The sequence below is a fragment of the Balaenoptera acutorostrata genome, chromosome 1 (assembly GCF_949987535.1).
Source record: "Balaenoptera acutorostrata chromosome 1, mBalAcu1.1, whole genome shotgun sequence".
NCBI lineage: Eukaryota > Metazoa > Chordata > Mammalia > Artiodactyla > Balaenopteridae > Balaenoptera > Balaenoptera acutorostrata.
In genome coordinates, this window is record NC_080064.1 from 16,643,473 (window position 1) to 16,660,608 (window position 17,136).

Consider the following 17,136-nt stretch of genomic DNA (forward strand, 5'->3'; position numbering starts at 1 on the left):
AAAATCTAGAGAGGTCGGGGCTTCCCTGGTGGCGCAGTGGTTGAGAATCTGCCTGCCAATGCAGGGGACTCGGGTTCGAGCCCTGCTCTGGGAAGATCCCACATGCCACGGAGCAACTGGGCCCGTGAGCCACAATTACTGAGCCTGCGCGTCTGGAGCCTGTGCTCCGCAACAAGAGAGGCCGCGACAGTGACAGGCCTGCGCACTGCGATGAAGAGGGGCCCCCGCTTGCCGCAACTAAAGAAAGCCCTCGCACAGAAACGAGGACCCAACACAGACAAAAATATAAATAAATAAATAAATAAATAAATAAAGGAGTTCCTTTAAAAAAAAAAAAAATCTAGAGAGGTCGAGTTCTGAGGAGCGGTTTCAGAAATGCTCTGCTTGGGCTGGAGATGAATGGCTGCTTTTGAGGGTGATAATGTCGAGAGCAGACCCGGAGACTGAAGACTCTAGGGCAGGAGAAGGTGGAGTCCCGGCAGCAGAAAGAGCAGAGGGACTGATGGCATCAGCCACTAACAGGCAGGTCATGGTCGGTCACGCAATAGATTTGAGTCTCAGTTTGCTAACCTCTGACTGCAAATAATATCTATGCAGTTAAAGTTAGAAATAAAAGTGGTACCAACGACGTAACAGCTACCATTTATTGAGCCCTTATTCTGTGCCAGGTGCCCTCTTGCATGCACTATGTCATTTAGTCTCCACTGGCAGGATGGACACTCCTACTTGCATGTTCACGGAGTGAGAATATTATCCCAAGTCACCCAGCCAGGAAAGAGGTAAAGCCAGGATCTGAGCTGGGGCCTGGCTGTCTCCTGGTGCTCAGCCATGAGGTTCCTCTGTCTGTCACCCCTCGAGGTCAGGGTGCTCTGTCAACATTACCTCTCTGGGTCCTGCCTGCCCCTTGGAGGTGGAGATGGCTGGAATAACTTGGCCGGGCTGTGGTGAGGGTTACATGAGCCACTACAGATAAAGCGCCTGGTACCCAATCATAGTAGCTATTGTGCGTAACTCAGATTGTTCAAGGCTTTAGAAAACAGGACCTTGGAGTTAAAGCTGGAGCCCTGGCCTGGGGTAGGGAAGGTCCAGAGCAGACCAGAGCGTGGGCTGTCAGGCTCATGAGGGGCCATCGCAGGAGTGATGTCACAGCCTGTGTGCACAGGGAGACACTTACTATGTTCTTGCTGTCCTCGGCGAAGGTCGCTTTGACGAACATAGGGCCCAGGGCGAAGCCCAAGGTGTTCTCTGTGTCACTCACACAAAACTTCCAGCGAGGAAGACAGGTCTGGAAAACATAAGTCAGAGGGGTTACTTGGCCCCCATCCTTCTTCCCAGCCCCTGTCTGTCTGGGAGGTAGCACTAGCTAGGCCCGTGCTTCCGTCCAGAACTTGAGGGAGACCTTTTCTGACCCAGTGGAAGTTATTTTAGGCACTGGACCAAGAGGCCACGGGATAGCCCTAATAACCGGCATCTACTACTTCCTGCAGAGCACTTCACAGATGCTGAGGGTATCCTCCGGAGCCATCCAAATGAACCTGGGAGCCTGATGAGGAAACAGATACTGAGCAAGGGGAAGCCGCTGGTCCAGAGTACCCCAGCCACCGGAACTCTCACGTGCCTGATTCCACACCCCACGCCCCTCCTACCCTCCTGGAAGAGGATGAGGATCCTGGTGGCAGAGAGCCTCGGGCAGTTAACTTTCCACCCCCCAGTGAGGCGCTAGGTTCAGCCCCACTTGCTCCCCTGCCCTGGCAGCCTTTGTGGACAGTCCGTATGACCACAAGTGGTGGCCCTGCTCACATAAACCCCTGTGCTGCAGAGGAAGCCGAGTCTTCTTAACCCTGAAGAGCAGGTGGTGAAAACCACCCAGGCTCAGGGTAGCCTGCTTCATAATAGCCATCAACTGAAAACAACCCAAATGCCCATCGACAGGCAGATGGATAAACAAAATGTGGTATTTTTATACAACAGCACACGACTTGGAAACAAAAGGGAGGGAACAACTGAGGTACACAACATGGATGAATTTCACGGCCGTTTTGCCGAGCAAAAGAAGCCCGCACAGTGTGTGGTCCCATCTACGCCCACCTCTGGGGATGCAGGGTCGGGGGGACTGATGGGAATGGAGGGCAAGGGACCCTCCTGTGCAGAGCACGCTGGACAAACGGCTGATGGAAATGTTCTCTGTCTTGATTGGGTTGGTGGTTACAGGAGTGATTTCATTTGTCAAAACTCACTAAACTGTATACTTAATGTATACATTTTATTGTGTGTAAATTACACCTTTTTAAAAATTTTCTTAAAGGCAAGAAGGAAGAAAGGAAGGAAGAAAAAGGCACTCCAGCCTTCTCTAAGTTCTTTTAAACTCTCCCAGCCATGTGTCCACTTGGCCGCCCCTCTCCTCCCCCCAACCCCACCCACTGCTCTTCCTCAGCTTCAAAGCCTACAGCTGGACACGGGCTGTACCTGGATCTGGCGGAGCCTGACCACACAGGAGGTCAGGACCCGGGGGATTCTATCTCCTGGGCTCTGTGGAGGCTCCAGGCTGGGACGGCTGAATCATGGACTGATTCTTATTGTCTTCTCAGGGGATTCTTCGCATAAACCCATTCATTCACGCATGCGTTCATTAATTCACACAGCCAGTGTTCTCTGAGCAGTTCTGCTGTGCCCTGACTGTGCTAGGTCTTGCCCTCAAAGGGCTCAGTTGAAATGCCCAGAACATTCAGGGGGAGAGAGACAGATGCATAAAAAGCATAACAGCATCAGCAATAGTAGTGAATGTTTATTAAGTGTTTACTGGGTGCGGGGCCCTACCCTGTAGAATCCTCGTTATTAACCCTACGAGGAAGGCACTCTCTGTGCTCCTTTCTGCAGATGAAGAACACGGTGTGGAGTATGGTAGCCTTTACAGCAGACTTTGTAGGGATTCCCTCATGTAATCCCAGACAACCCTCTGGTAAACAGGGCAGTGATTAGTTACCCCTTTTTACAGATGGGAAGACTGAGCTCCCTGATCCAATGAAGTGATTTGCCCAAGGCTGTATGGTTAGAGAAAGCATTGCAAACTCAGAGCTTCTGACCCAAAGCTCTGTGCTATTACCTCCCTACAAGGATGGACACCTGGATGCTCTATAAGGCTTTACAAGTTAAAAGTGTTTTCCCAAATGGAGGCCATTCCCAAGGGTCCTGTGAGATGAGGTCAGGGATGATCCCAAACAACAGATGAGAAAACTGAGGCTCAGAGAGCCACAAGGACTACCCAAGGTCACACAGTGGGGCTGTGCTTTGAGTTGTGCGGGACGCAAGCTGGACAGACCTGGCCTGGACCCAGAAGCAGCCATGGTGGGGAGTGGGGAGGGCCAGAGAATGAGAAACAGATGAGCAGTGTCTTCCCCCCTCAGCCCCGGGGCATCTAGTGAGCCCCAGCTCAGAGCCTCCCAGGTCCAGGGTCTCCCAGCTGCCCTTGCTTCTGCCAAGGCCTTCCTGTATCCCACCAGCTCTCATCTTGCAAATCTGAAACTCTCTGCCCATTCAACAACTTCCCACTCTCCTCTCCCCACCTGCTGCCCCTGGCAACCACCAGGAAGCTCAATTTTAACTTTTGGTTCCTGCAGAGCAGAGGCTGAGGGGTGCAGAGCTCAGGGGTACGGGCTGTGGAATCAGATGTGCTGGGTTTGAGAGCCACTCCACTTACAAGCTGCATGACTGAACAAGTCCCTTCCCCTCACTGAGCCTCAGCTGCCTCATCTGTCAAATGAGATGATGACAACAGTTTCCAACACACAGAACTGTTGTAGGAGCTTGGTGAGATAATGCCTATAAAAAGTAAACATCCAATAATGATATAGTTTATTTATTATCACTAATAGTGAGTAGCCAAAAGTGCCAAAAGTTGTAGTCATCCAGACCTGGGTTTGAATTTGAGCTTGGCTGCTTCCTTGCTGGGTGACTAGGGAAACCCCTTACCTCGCTGAGCCTCAGTCTCCGCATCTGTAACCCGGGGTGGGGGTAAAGTGATGATGGAGGCGTGTGCCCCACCCCACAGAGCCGTATCTGTAACTACCATCCCGGGTCCTGGTCAGGCCCCTCCTGTATAAAGTCTCCTGGGAGACCACGTGTTCAGGGGACAGAGTCCCTGCCTTGTCGCGTCTGTGACCCAGGCACTCACCCAGGGCTGGACCAAGATAGGAGCAGGTGGGGCAGGAAGGAGGGCAGGGCAGCCAGCATTTCCCCTGGCCCTTCCCTGCAGGCCCAGCGTGGCCTTCGTGGCTGAGCAAGCCCCTCTTGCCAGGAGCAGGCATGGTTCCCAGCCTCCCTCTCCCTCAGTCCCCTTCCTGCCAGAGGCGGGTGTACAAGGGGAGGGAGAGACAAAACCTTCCCCTGGACCAGCTCCGGGGCCCACATGCTGCCATTCTCCGCCAGCCCTCATCTGGCTCTGCCCACTCCCCTGGACTCTGGGAGGGGCTGCAGGAGCACAGCCCACCTGGCACCAGCTCTGCTCGCCCTCTGGGGTCTTGCTAGCTGCGGTGCTGGGCGTGGGCAGGGTGTGCCGGGGTAGCGGGGCTTGGCACTCCAGCCTCCACTGCTCTGTGGCTGGGGCACCTCTAGCTGCCTGCAAGGGTCCCGGCTTGGTGTATCCCCTCAGCACGTGAGGACTGATCGGTTTCTCTCAGCCTCCTCAGCAGACGTGGGGGCCTGGGGCACAGACCCCATCTCAGTGTCTCCATACTGGGCTCAGAGGCTGGCACATGGTGGCAGGGCGTCAGTGAACACGCACTAGCTGGCTGTGTGAACGACACAATGACCTCCACTTCCTTGGGGAGGTGGAAGTAGCTAGAGGGCAGGGGTCACAGTGGGGCATTTAAAGCTGGTGAAGGGACTTCCCTGGTGGTCCAGTGGTTAAGACTCCTGGCTCCCAGTGCAGGGGGCTCGGGTTTGATTCCTGGTCGGGGAACTAGATCCAACATGTGTGCCGCAACTAAGAAGCCCACATGCTGCAACTAAAAAAAAGATCCCGCATGCCTCAACGAAGATCCCACGTGCCTCGACTAAGACCTGGTGCAGCCAAATAAAGATAAATAAATAAATAAATACTAAAAGATAAAATAAAATAAAATAAAGCTGGTGGAGACCACCTGGTCTGGGGCTTGGGAGGATAATAATATCAGTGGACACTCGTGTCGTACTTACCATGAGTCAGGGGCTGCTCCAAGGGTTTTACATTTATGGTGAAGAAGTAGTATTATTGGGGGGTCCCTGTGTGAGAGGGGGCTGATGATCATACCCACCTTGCAGGGATGTGACAGTCACATGAGTTATACAAGGAAAGCCTTATCACCATCACCATCACCATCGAGAAGGAGTCGGAAGGGAAAGACCAGAGGCCGCCTTTCGCTGTAAATTAGCTAAATCACTGCGAGTCCTCTTTACACTTGAAGACGGTGTAATCACCTCTTCCTGGAAACTTCTGCCCACCCCTGGCTGGCCTGGATCCCCTCCTGTGCGTCCAGGGACACCTTGGTGGGTCCCTTCAGTGGCCCTCTTCATTCTCTGCCTGTCATCTACCTCCCTCGCGAGTTCTAGGGCCTGGCGCACGGCAGGTGCTCACCTTCTTGGTCCCGTACATGACTTCCATGAACTTCTCGTCGGCGTCCTGAAAGCGCTGATCGAGGAAGGAGCTTGTCTTCCGCACCAGGTTCCAGATCATGTAGTTGTTCAGCAGGCTGGGGCAAGAGGATGACAGACAGGCTCAGAAGTGCCCCAGGCTGGATGCACAGGAGCATTCCCCCCACTGGCCTCTAGGGGGCGCTCATGGAGATGCACCCTGGATGCTGTGTGGTACTGGGCTGAAGAACGGAAGGAGTGGCCATTTCCAATGCTTGGGGAAGACCCAGCCAGAAGGCCAAAGATGGGAAAGGGGGCCTAAGAATCGGAGGGGCAGGAAAGGAAGCTCTGGCCAGCCGGGCCAAGGTCTCCATGAATGAGAGCTCTTACTGTCCCCACCTCCAGGGCACAGAGAACCATCTGTGGCTGTTGTCACCTTTGCAAGCAAGTCACCTTCACACATAGATATAGTGATCACTATGGTGAACATCCAGCCTCAAACTGGAACCAACCTGAATGTCTGACAACTGGGGAATGGTGAGTAAATAATCATATTTATACTTGATGGAATATTATGTAGCCATGAAAAATGAGACCTGCAGAGGGTCTAGGATGACATGGGGAAGGTGCTTATGATAAAGGTCAAGGGAAAAGCAGACTATACACGTGTTCACAATGATGGGGAAAAAAGGAACCATGTATTAGAAAATCCATCTCTTGCTCTCTCTCTCACATACATGCTTCTCTCTACAAACACACATACGCATCCCATAAGATCAACATGAGTGTTTTGGGTAATTTCAATTTTTCTCTGTAGTTAAAAACATTTCTGCAACAAATCTTTACAATTAAAAAACCATAGGAGGAACCAAGATGGCAGAGTAGAAGGACGTGCTCTCACTCCCTCTTGTGAGAACACCAGAATCACAAATAGCGACTGGACAATCATTGACAGGAAGACACTGGAACTCACCAAAAAAGATACCCCACATCCAAAGACAAAGGAGAAGCCACAATGAGACGGTAGGAGGGGTGCAATCACAGTAAAATCAAATCCCATAACTGCTGGGTGGGTGACTCACAGACTGGCGAACACTTATACCACAGAAGTCCACCCACTGGAGTGAAGGTTCTGAGCCCCACGTCAGGCTTCCCAACCTGGGGGTCCAGCAATGGGAGGAGGAATTCATAGAGAATCAGACTTTGAAGCCTAGTGGGAATTGACTGCAAGACTTCGACAGGACTGGGGGAAACAGAGACCCCACTCTTGGAGGGCACACACAAAGTAGTGTGCACATCGTGACCCAGGGGAAGGAGCAGTGACCCCAGGGGAGACTAAACCAGACCTACCTGCTAGTGTTGGAAGGTCTCCTGCAGAGGTGGGGGGTGGCTCTGTTTCACCGTGGGGACAAGGACACTGGCAGCAGAAGTTCTGGGAAGTACTCCTTGGCGTGAGCCCTCCCAGAGTCTGTCATCAGCTCCACCAAAGAGCCCAGGTAGGCGCCAGTGTTGGGTTGCCTCAGGCAAAACAACCAACAGGGAAGGAACCCAGCCCCACCCATCAACAGTCAAGTGGATTAAAGTTTTACTGAGCTCTGCCCACCACAGAAACAGTCAGCTCTACCCACCACCAGAGCCTCCCATCAAGCCTCTTAGATAGCCTCAACCGCCAGAGGGCAGACAGCAGAAGCAAGAAAAACTACAATCCTGCAGCCTGTGGAACAAAAACCACATTCACAGAAAGATTGACAAGATGAAAAGGCAGGGGGCTATGTACCAGATGAAGGAACAAGATAAAACCCCAGAAAAACAACTAAATGAAGTAGAGATAGGCAACCTTCCAGAAAAAGAATTCAGAATAATGATAGTGAAGATGATCCAGGACCTTGGAATAAGAATGGAGGCAAAGATCGAGAAGACACAAGAAATGTTTAACAAAGACCTAGAAGAATTAAAGAACAAACAAACAGAAATGAACAATACAATAACCAAAATGAAAACTACACTAGAAGGAATCAATAGCAGAATAACTGAGGCAGAAGAACGGATAAGTGACCTGGAAGACAGAATGGTGGAATTCACTGCTGCGGAAGAGACTAAAGAAAAAAGAATAAAAAGAAATGAGGACAGCCTAAGAGACCTCTGGGACAACATTAAATGCAACAACATTTGCATTATAGGGGTCCCAGAAGGAGAAGAGAGAGAGAAAGGACCAGAGAAAATATTTGAAGAGATTAGAGTTGAAAACTTCCCTAACATGGGGAAGGAAATAGCCACCCAAGTCCAGGAAGCGCAGAGTCCCATACAGGATAAACCCAAGGAGAAACACGCCGAGACACATAGTAATCAAAGTGGCAAAAATTAAAGACAAAGAAAAATTATTGAAAACGGCAAGGGGAAAACGACGTATAACATACAAGGGAACTCCCATAAGGTTAACAGCTGATTTCTCAGCAGAAACTCTACAAGCCAGAAGGGAGTGGCATGATATACTTAAAGTGATGAAAGGGAAGAACCTACAACCAAGATTACTCTACCCAGCAAGGATCTCATTTAGATTTGATGGAGAAATCAAAAGATTTACAGACAAGCAAAAGCTACGAGAATTCAGCACCACCAAACCAGCTCTACAACAAATGCTAAAGGAACGTCTCTAAGTGGGAAACACAAGAGAAGAAAAGGATCTACAAAAACAAACTCAAAACAATTAAGAAAATGGTCATAGAAACATACATATCGATAAGTACCTTAAACATGAATGGATTAAATGCTCCAACCAAAAGACACAGGCTCGCTGAATGGATACAAAAACAAGACGCATATATATATAGGCTGTCTACAAGAGACCCACTTCAGACCTAGGGACACATACAGACTGAAAGTGAGGGGATGGAAAAAGATATTCCATGCAAATGGAAATCAAAAGAAAGCTGGAGTAGCTATACTCATATCAGATAAAATAGACTTTAAAATAAAGAATGTTACAAGAGACAAGGAAGGACACTACATAATGATCAAAGGATCAATCCAAGAAGAAGATATAACAATTATAAATATATATGCACCCAACATAGGAGCACCTCAATACATAAGGCAACTGCTAACAGCTATAAAAGAGGAAATCGACAGTACCACAATAATAGTGGGGGACTTTAACACCTCCCTTACACCAATGGACAGATCATCCAAAATGAAAATAAATAAGGAAACAGAAGCTTTAAATGACACAATAGACCAGATAGATTTCATTGATGTTTATAGGACATTCCATCCAAAAACAGCAGATTACACTTTCTTCTCAAGTGTGCATGGAACATTCTCCAGGATAGATCACATCTTGGGTCACAAATCAAGCCTCAGTAAATTTAAGAAAATTGAAATCATGTCAAGCATCTTTTCTGACCACAACGCTATGAGATTAGAAATGAATTACAGGGAAAAAAACGTAAAAAAGACAAACACATGGAGGCTAAACAATACGTTACTAAATAACCAAGAGATCACTGAAGAAATCAAAGAGGAAATCAAAAAATACCTAGAGACAAATGACAATGAAAACACGACGATCCAAAACCTATGGGATGCAGCAAAAGCAGTTCTAAGAGGGAAGTTTATAGCTATATAAGCCTACCTAAGGAAACAAGAAAAATCTCAAGTAAACAATCTAACCTTACACCTAAAGGAACTAGAGAAAGAAGAACAAACAAAACCCAAAGTTAGCAGAAGGGAAGAAATCATAAAGACCAGAGCAGAAATAAATGAAATAGAAACAAAGAAAACAATAGCAAAGATCAATAAAACTAAAAGCTGGTTCTTTGAGAAGATAAACAAAATTGATAAGCCATTAGCCAGACTCATCAAGAAAAAGAGGGAGAGGACTCAATCAATAAAATTAGAAATGAAAAAGGAGAAGTTACAACAGATGCCGCAGAAATACAAAGCATCCTAAGAGACTACTACAAGCAACTCTATGCCAATAAAATGGACAACCTGGAAGAAATGGACAAATTCTTAGAAAGGTATAACCTTCCAAGACTGAACCAGGAAGAAATAGAAAATATGAACAGACCAATCACAAGTAATGAAATTGAAACTGTGATTAAAAATCTTCCAACAAACAAAAGGCCAGGACCAGACGGCTTCACAAGTGAATTCTATCAAACATTTAGAGAAGAGCTAACACCCATCCTTCTCAAACTCTTCCAAAAAATTGCAGAGGAAGGAACACTCCCAAACTCATTCTATGAAGCCACCATCACCCTGCTACCAAAACCGGACAAAGATACTACAAAAAAAGAAAATTACAGACTAGTATCACTGATGAATATAGATGCAACAATCCTCAGCAAAATACTAGCAAGCAGAATCCAACAACACATTAAAAGGATCATACACCACAATCAAGTGGGATTTATCCCAGGGATGCAAGGATTCTTCAATATACGCAAATCAATCAATGTGATACACCATATTAACAAATTGAAGAATAAAAACCATATGAACATCTCAATAGATGCAGAAAAAGCTTTTGACAAAATTCAACACCCATTTATGATAAAAACTCTCCAGAAAGTGGGCATAGAGGGAACCTACCTCAACATAATAAAGGCCATATACAACAAACCCACAGCAAACATCATTCTCAACGGTGAAAAACTGAAAGCATTTCCTCCAAGATCAGGAACGAGACAAGGATGTCCACTCTCACCACTATTATTCAACATAGTTTTGGAAGTCCTAGCCTTGGCAATCAGAGAAGAAAAAGAAATAAAAGGAATACAAATTGGAAAAGAAGACATAAAACTGTCACTGTTTGCAGATGACATGATACTATACATAGAGAATCCTAAAAATGCCACCAGAAAACTACTAGAGCTAATCAATGAATTTGGTAAAGTTGCAGGATACAAAATTAATGCACAGAAATCTCTTGCATTCCTATACACTAATGATGAAAAAGCTGAAAGAGAAATTATGGAAACACTCCCATTTACCATTACAACAAAAAGAGTAAAATACCTAGGAATAAACCTACCTAGGGAGACAAAAGACTGGATGCAGAAAACTATAAGACACTGATGAAAGAAGTTAAAGATGATACCAACAGATGGAGAGATATACCATGTTCTTGGATTGGAAGAATCAACATTGTGAAAATGAATATACTACCCAAAGCAATCTACAGAGTCAATGCAATCCCTATCAAATTACCAATCACAGTTTTTACAGAACTAGAACAAATCATCTTAAAATTTGTATGGAGACACAAAAGACCCCGAATAGCCAAAGCAGTCTTGAGGGAAAAACACGGAGCTGGAGGAATCAGACTCCCTGACTTCAGACTATACTACAAAGCTACAGTAATCAAGACAATATGGTACTGGCACAAAAACAGAAACATAGATCAATGGAACAAGGTAGAAAGCCCAGAGATAAACCCACGCACCTATGGTCAACTAATCTATGACAAAGGAGGCAAAGATATATAATGGAGAAAAGACAGTCTCTTCAATAAGTGGTGCTGGGAAAACTGGACAGCTACATGTAAAAGAATGAAATTAGAATACTCCCTCACACCATACACAAAAATAAACTCAAAATGGATTCGAGACCTAAATGTAAGACCGGACACTATAAAACTCTTAGAGGAAAACACAGGAAGAACACTCTTTGACATAAATCACAGCAAGATCTTTTTTGATCCACCTCCTAGAGTCATGGAAATGAAAACAAAAATAAACAAATGGGACCTAATGAAACTTCAAAGCTTTTGCACAGCAAAGGAAACCATAAACAAGACGAAAAGACAACCCTCAGAATGGGAGAAAATATTTGCAAACGAATCAACGGACAAAGCATTAATCTCCAAAATATATAAACAACTCATTCAGCTCAATATTAAAGAAACAAACAACCCAATCCAAAAATGGGCAGAAGACCTAAATATACATTTCTCCAAAGAAGACATACAGATGGCCAAGAAGCACATGAAAATATGCTCAACATCACTAATTATTAGAGAAATGCAAATCAAAACTACAATGAGGTATCACCTCACACCAGTTAGAATGGGCATCATCAGAAAATCTACAAACAACAAATGCTGGAGAGGGTGTGGAGAAAAGGGAACCCTCTTGCACTGTTGGTGGGAATGTAAATTGATACAGCCACTATGGAGAACAATATGGGGGTTTCTTAAAAAACTAAAAATAGAATTACCATATGATCCAGCAATCCCACTACTGGGCATATACCCAGAGAAAACCGTAATTCAAAAAGACACATGCACCCCAATGTTCACTGCAGCACTATTTACAATAGCCAGGTCATGGAAGCAACCTAAATGCCCATCGACAGACGAATGGATAAAGAAGTTGTGGTACATATGTACAATGGAATATTACTCAGCCATAAAAAGGAACGAAATTGAGTCATTTGTTGAGACGTGGATGGATCTAGAGACTGTCATACAGAGTGAGGTAAGTCAGAAAGAGAAAAACAAATATTGTATATTAACACATGTATGTGGAACCTAGAAAAATGGTACAGATGAACCGGGTTGCAGGGCAGAAGATGAGACACAGATGTAGAGAACAAACGTATGGACACGAAGGGGGGAAAACTGCAGTGGGGTGGGGATGGTGGTGTGCTGAATTGGGCAATTGGGATTGACATGTATACACTGATGTGTATAAAAGTGATGACTGATAAGAACCTTCAGTACAAACAAACAAAAAAGCCCACTAATACTAAACTGTCTTTGGGTTATTTGTATGGAAATATGTTAATATAAATGTTTCAGACATTACATGAAATTTGTAAAAAAAAAAAAAAAAAGATCCTGCATGCCACAAAGAAGATCCCGCGTGCCGCAACTAAGACCTGGCACAGCACAAATTAATTAATTAATTAATTATTTTAAAAAAAGTATTAAGCTTTCAATGTTCCTCACAGTATTCAAAATAAACTTCAGATTTCTTCACTCAAAACAAAACAAAGCAAAACAAAACAAAAACCATAGGACTTCCTTGGTGGTCCAGTGGTTAAGAATCTGCCTTCCAACGCAGGGGACACAGGTTCAATCCCTGGTGGTAGAACTAAGATTCCACATGCCGGGGGGCAACTAAGGCTGTGCGCTCTACAGCCTGCATGCCACAACTAGAGAGCCCATGTGCCGCAACTAAGACCTGACGCAGCCAAATAAATAAATAATTAAGTTTAAAAAATTTATTTATTATTTTTGCCTGCGTCGGGTCTTCATTGCTGCACGTGGGCTTTCTCTAGTTGCGGCGAGCGGGGGCTACTCTTCATTGTGGGGCGTGGGTTTCTCATTGTGGTGGCTTCTCTTGTTGTGGAGCACGGGCTCTAGGTGCACGGGCTTCAAGAGTTGTGGCATGTGGGCTCAGTAGTTGTGGCTCGCGGGCTCTAGAGCTCAGGCTCAGTAGTTGCGGTGCGCAGGCTTGGTTGCTCTGCGGCATGTGGTATCTTCCTGGACCAGGGCTCAAACCCGCATCCCCTCCACTGGCAGGTGGACTCCTAACCACTGCGCCACCAGGGAAGCCCACTAAATAAATATTTTTTAAAAATCATAAATATTAACTAAGTTATTAGCTTACATTTACTGAGTCCCATTCAGTGTCAGGCACTGTGTTAAAATACTTCACACAGATTATTTCACTCAGTTCTCTGTATTTGTATCCCCATTTTATGGATGAGGAAAATGAACCCGAAAAAGGGAAAGAAACATGCCGAAGGCTACCAACCTGGCGGGTGGCGGAGCCTGGGTACCCTGCAGCCTCTCACAAAAGCCAGCCCACGGCCCATGTTCCTAGTCAGTGTGGCCCCGTCCTGGCTGAGGAGAGGGGCCGTGTGTGACCAAGAGGCTGCCCACGAGAGGCCCATCCCAGGCGGCCGGGTGCCCTTACCATTTGTCTGTGTTGTTGATGAGGGTGGAGACCTGGCTCAGGTACTCTTTGTCGTAGACAACTATAGGCTCGGATTCGTTGATCTCCACGGGGTAGAAGATGGTGTTGAGGAAGGGCAGCCAGTTGATGGCGGGCGCCAAGGCCTGGAAGGGAAGCAGACAGCGTGACTCTGGCTGGGCTCTTCTCCTCAGAGCCCAGGACTCTAGGTCGTTCTTCTGAAGAAGGCGCCATTGAGTCCTCACCGCGGACAAAGCAAAGAGCTGGGCGCTGGCTGACGGTGCACTGGGCAGATGTCGAACCCAGGCTGGCTGACTGTTGTCAGAGACGCTGTACATAAAACTGTAAGGCACCAAACACCAAACTGTAACTTGAAATGGAATAAGAGGAGACACAGTGACAGCAGCGGCAGCCACTGTTGGTCAAGCCCCTCCAGTGCCAGGTGCCACTGTCAGTGACACACATCTTCTCTCAATTGGACCTCATGACAAGCCTAGGTGGTAGGTACCATTATCCCCATTTTACTGATGAAGAAACTGAGCCTCAGAGGGGTCTGTAATGGATGTGTGTAGAATCTGGAGCCAACTGCCTGGGTTCATACGCTTTCTAGCTGTGTGACCTGGAGTAAGTGGATGAGCCTCTCTGTGCCTCAGGATCTCATCTGAAAAGTGAGGCTCATCATCATCATAAAACCCACCCCACAGGGTTAGTGTGAGAATTAAACAAGTAATCCTGTCTGTTCTACTCAACATGTGGTCCTGTAACATCAACTAGATTCTATATGATCCGTCTTCTGTATGATTGGTAACTACAAGAATAACAGCAGTAGAGTGCATAGAATTCTCTGGTCCACAGCAGGTCTTTCTCAGCCATGGGATCTGGAAAAGCAAGCATAGGATGATAACCTCAGCAAGAGAGTAAAAGCCCTCAGCTCAGCCGATGCCCACACAGGAAGCCAGTCAGCTCTATTTTAAGATAATTTAAAAGGAGCACCTGCACACAACCCTCCCCACAGAGGCACATGCCACTTTGCATAACTCTCAGCTCCCAGAGGGCTGCACTTGCCCTTGGCCCGCCTAACGGCAGCCCCACTGCATAGAGCTCCCATCTGTCTGTCTTCGGGGTCTCCGCGTCCACAGCCAGGAGTTCCATTTCCCACCAGGCAGCCTCCAGCCACACGAGCTATTTCTCACGGTTCCAATTACTGTCTTGTGAGTGTTTTGATGACCAAGTGGCACAACTTTAAAAAAAAAACTGTGGTAACATAAAATTTACCACCTTAGCCATGTTTAAGTGTACAGTTCAGTGGCATTAAGTATAATATATTCATATTGTGCAACCATCACCACAATCCATCCACAGATTTCATCTTGCAAAACTGAAACTCTGAATCTATTAAACAATAACTCCCCCATCCCCCTCCCTCGCCCTAGGCAACCACCATTCTACTTTCTGTCTGTGAACCTGACTACTCTATATACCTCATCTGAGTGGATCCGTGCAGTATTTGTCCTTGTGTGACTGGCTTATTTAACTTAGCATAATGTCCTCAAGTTACACAGCTTCTGAATGTACTGCTCTAGTCCTACTTTCCCCATATGTTCTGTTCTTTTCAGTTCTTTTCAGTCCTGTAACTTTAAAGGATGCAAGGTTTTTCTGGACTGCATATACTGTTACAGCAAAAATGCCTGTAATGTCAATGGTATCTGGTATTTAGCAAGCACTCCATCAATGTTAGCTATTATAATCATTGATTAGCTATTATAATCATTGCTCAAAGCCTCCCAAGAGTGGTCCTGGGACTGATTCCAAATTCTGTTCTTTGTTCCCTTGAAAATGGGCAAAATGCAAGACAAATAAAGGAAGCGAGAGATGCCTTATAAATGGCCTTCATACGGGAAGATCAATTAAGAACGTAAAATCAGGGCTTCCCTGGTGGCGCAGTGGTTGAGGGTCTGCCTGCCAATGCAGGGGACGCGGGTTCGGGCCCTGGTCTGGGAGGATCCCATATGCTGCGGAGCGGCTGGGCCCGTGAGCCCCAACTGCTGAGCCTGCGCGTCTGGAGCCTGTGCTCCGCAACGGGAGAGGCCGCGGTGGTGAGAGGCCTGCGCACCGCGATGAAGAGTGGCCCCCGCTTGCCGCAGCTGGAGAAGGCCCTCGCACAGGAACGAAGACCCAACACAGCCAAAAATAAAATAAATAAATAAATAAATAATTAAATAATTAAAAAAAAAAAGAACGTAAAATCAATCTGTGACATCGATGACTCTATAACCTGCTGGTATATACTTATAATGTTCTCAGTGACAGAGGCAGCCATAAAAACCTCCCACTTAGTCTCTCTGGTTTTAAAGGGCAGCTCAGCTGCTGGGGAACAAGGACCTCAAAGGACTGAGGAGGGCAGGTCCCGTGGGCAGTGGTGTGCTAGTAAACATTTAACAACTGGCTCTCAGTGATGGTGGATAATTTGCATTGCCACCATGACCTATTGCAAACTACCCACAGAGTTGGGAAGAGCTGTGCCCAGTGGGCCCCAGTACATCCCCACCTGCCTGGCACCAAGATGAGCTGGGAAGAGCCCTGTTTTGGAGAAGACCTAGATTGGGGTCCCCACCATGAACCAGCTCTGGACCTCAAGTCACTTTGCAGCCTTTCTCTCAAATGGAGACAAAAATCCCTGCCAAGGGTGGGCTGCTCTGTGCCTCTCGGGACAGCTTATGCAATAAATCGAGCTTCTTTTTTCCCCTAGCTTGTCCATTCCGCCCTCTCTTCCTGGCAGGAGCTCCTTAAGCAGGTGACCTCTGGGGCTCCCCATCAAATTTCTGTGGCTGCAAAACTTGAAGGTGTCCAGGTGAGATGGTCAAACAGGGCTCAACACTTAGAGCCATCTGACAGTGTGACCTGCTGGCAAAGCCCCTGGGAAAATCGCCAAGTTTACAAAATGTCGTTGTTCATACAATTAACAAGAGCTTCATAAACTGCAGGTGATTGGAACTCTCTGATCAGGGTACAGATATAGGTGATGATAAATCCCCGTGTACGTAACACAAGCCTGTTCCTTTAGGGAGAGCAGGTGTTCTGTGCAGGCAAATTCCCACAACTCTGAAAACAAGGTGCATGTTGAATACCAGGATTTTCACATTTTCAATCTTTACTGCTTTAGTGAACACCTAACTTAAACCCGAGTGCCTGGGTCCATCTCCATGGAGACGGCTCTTTTAACCAACCAGGACATTCCACTTGTGACTCGAAGCCTTTGGGGCACACAGATGAGCTCTATTTTCCACACCCGCAGCCAAAGAGGACCGCTGGTCACCAAGCACCCAGCTCAAGTAGGCTTGCAAAAGTGGGAGAGGCAAGAGGATGCCCCCAGGCTCTATCTCAGCTGAAGAATTTAGAGCAGAGGATGGGGCTCATTCCCAATCAACTTTTGGTGTGGAAAGTCCTAGAAAGGAACAGGAAGGTCCTCAAGCCTCTAGAGAAGCAACAGAAGGATGTTTTTTGTTTTTTTTTTTAATAAAGTATTTTTTTTTAAATTTATTTATTTATTTATTTATGGCTGTGTTGGGTCTTCGTTTCTGTGGGAGGACCTTCTCTAGTTGTGGCA

At 46.7% G+C, this 17,136-nt stretch overlaps 1 protein-coding gene across 2 annotated transcripts in view; it reads right to left on the minus strand.

Moving 5' to 3' along the window:
• Positions 1-17,136, minus strand: part of ECE1 (endothelin converting enzyme 1) — a 117,732-nt gene that overhangs the window by 13,032 nt on the left and 87,564 nt on the right. For both annotated transcript variants that reach the window (XM_057543997.1, XM_057543989.1), the window contains exons 9-11: positions 13,533-13,675; positions 5,612-5,726; positions 1,175-1,285 (exon numbers count right to left, since the gene is read on the minus strand). In XM_057543997.1, coding sequence (XP_057399980.1) covers positions 1,175-1,285; positions 5,612-5,726; positions 13,533-13,675 — 369 coding nt within the window. The remainder of the gene's footprint in view (positions 1-1,174; positions 1,286-5,611; positions 5,727-13,532; positions 13,676-17,136) is intronic.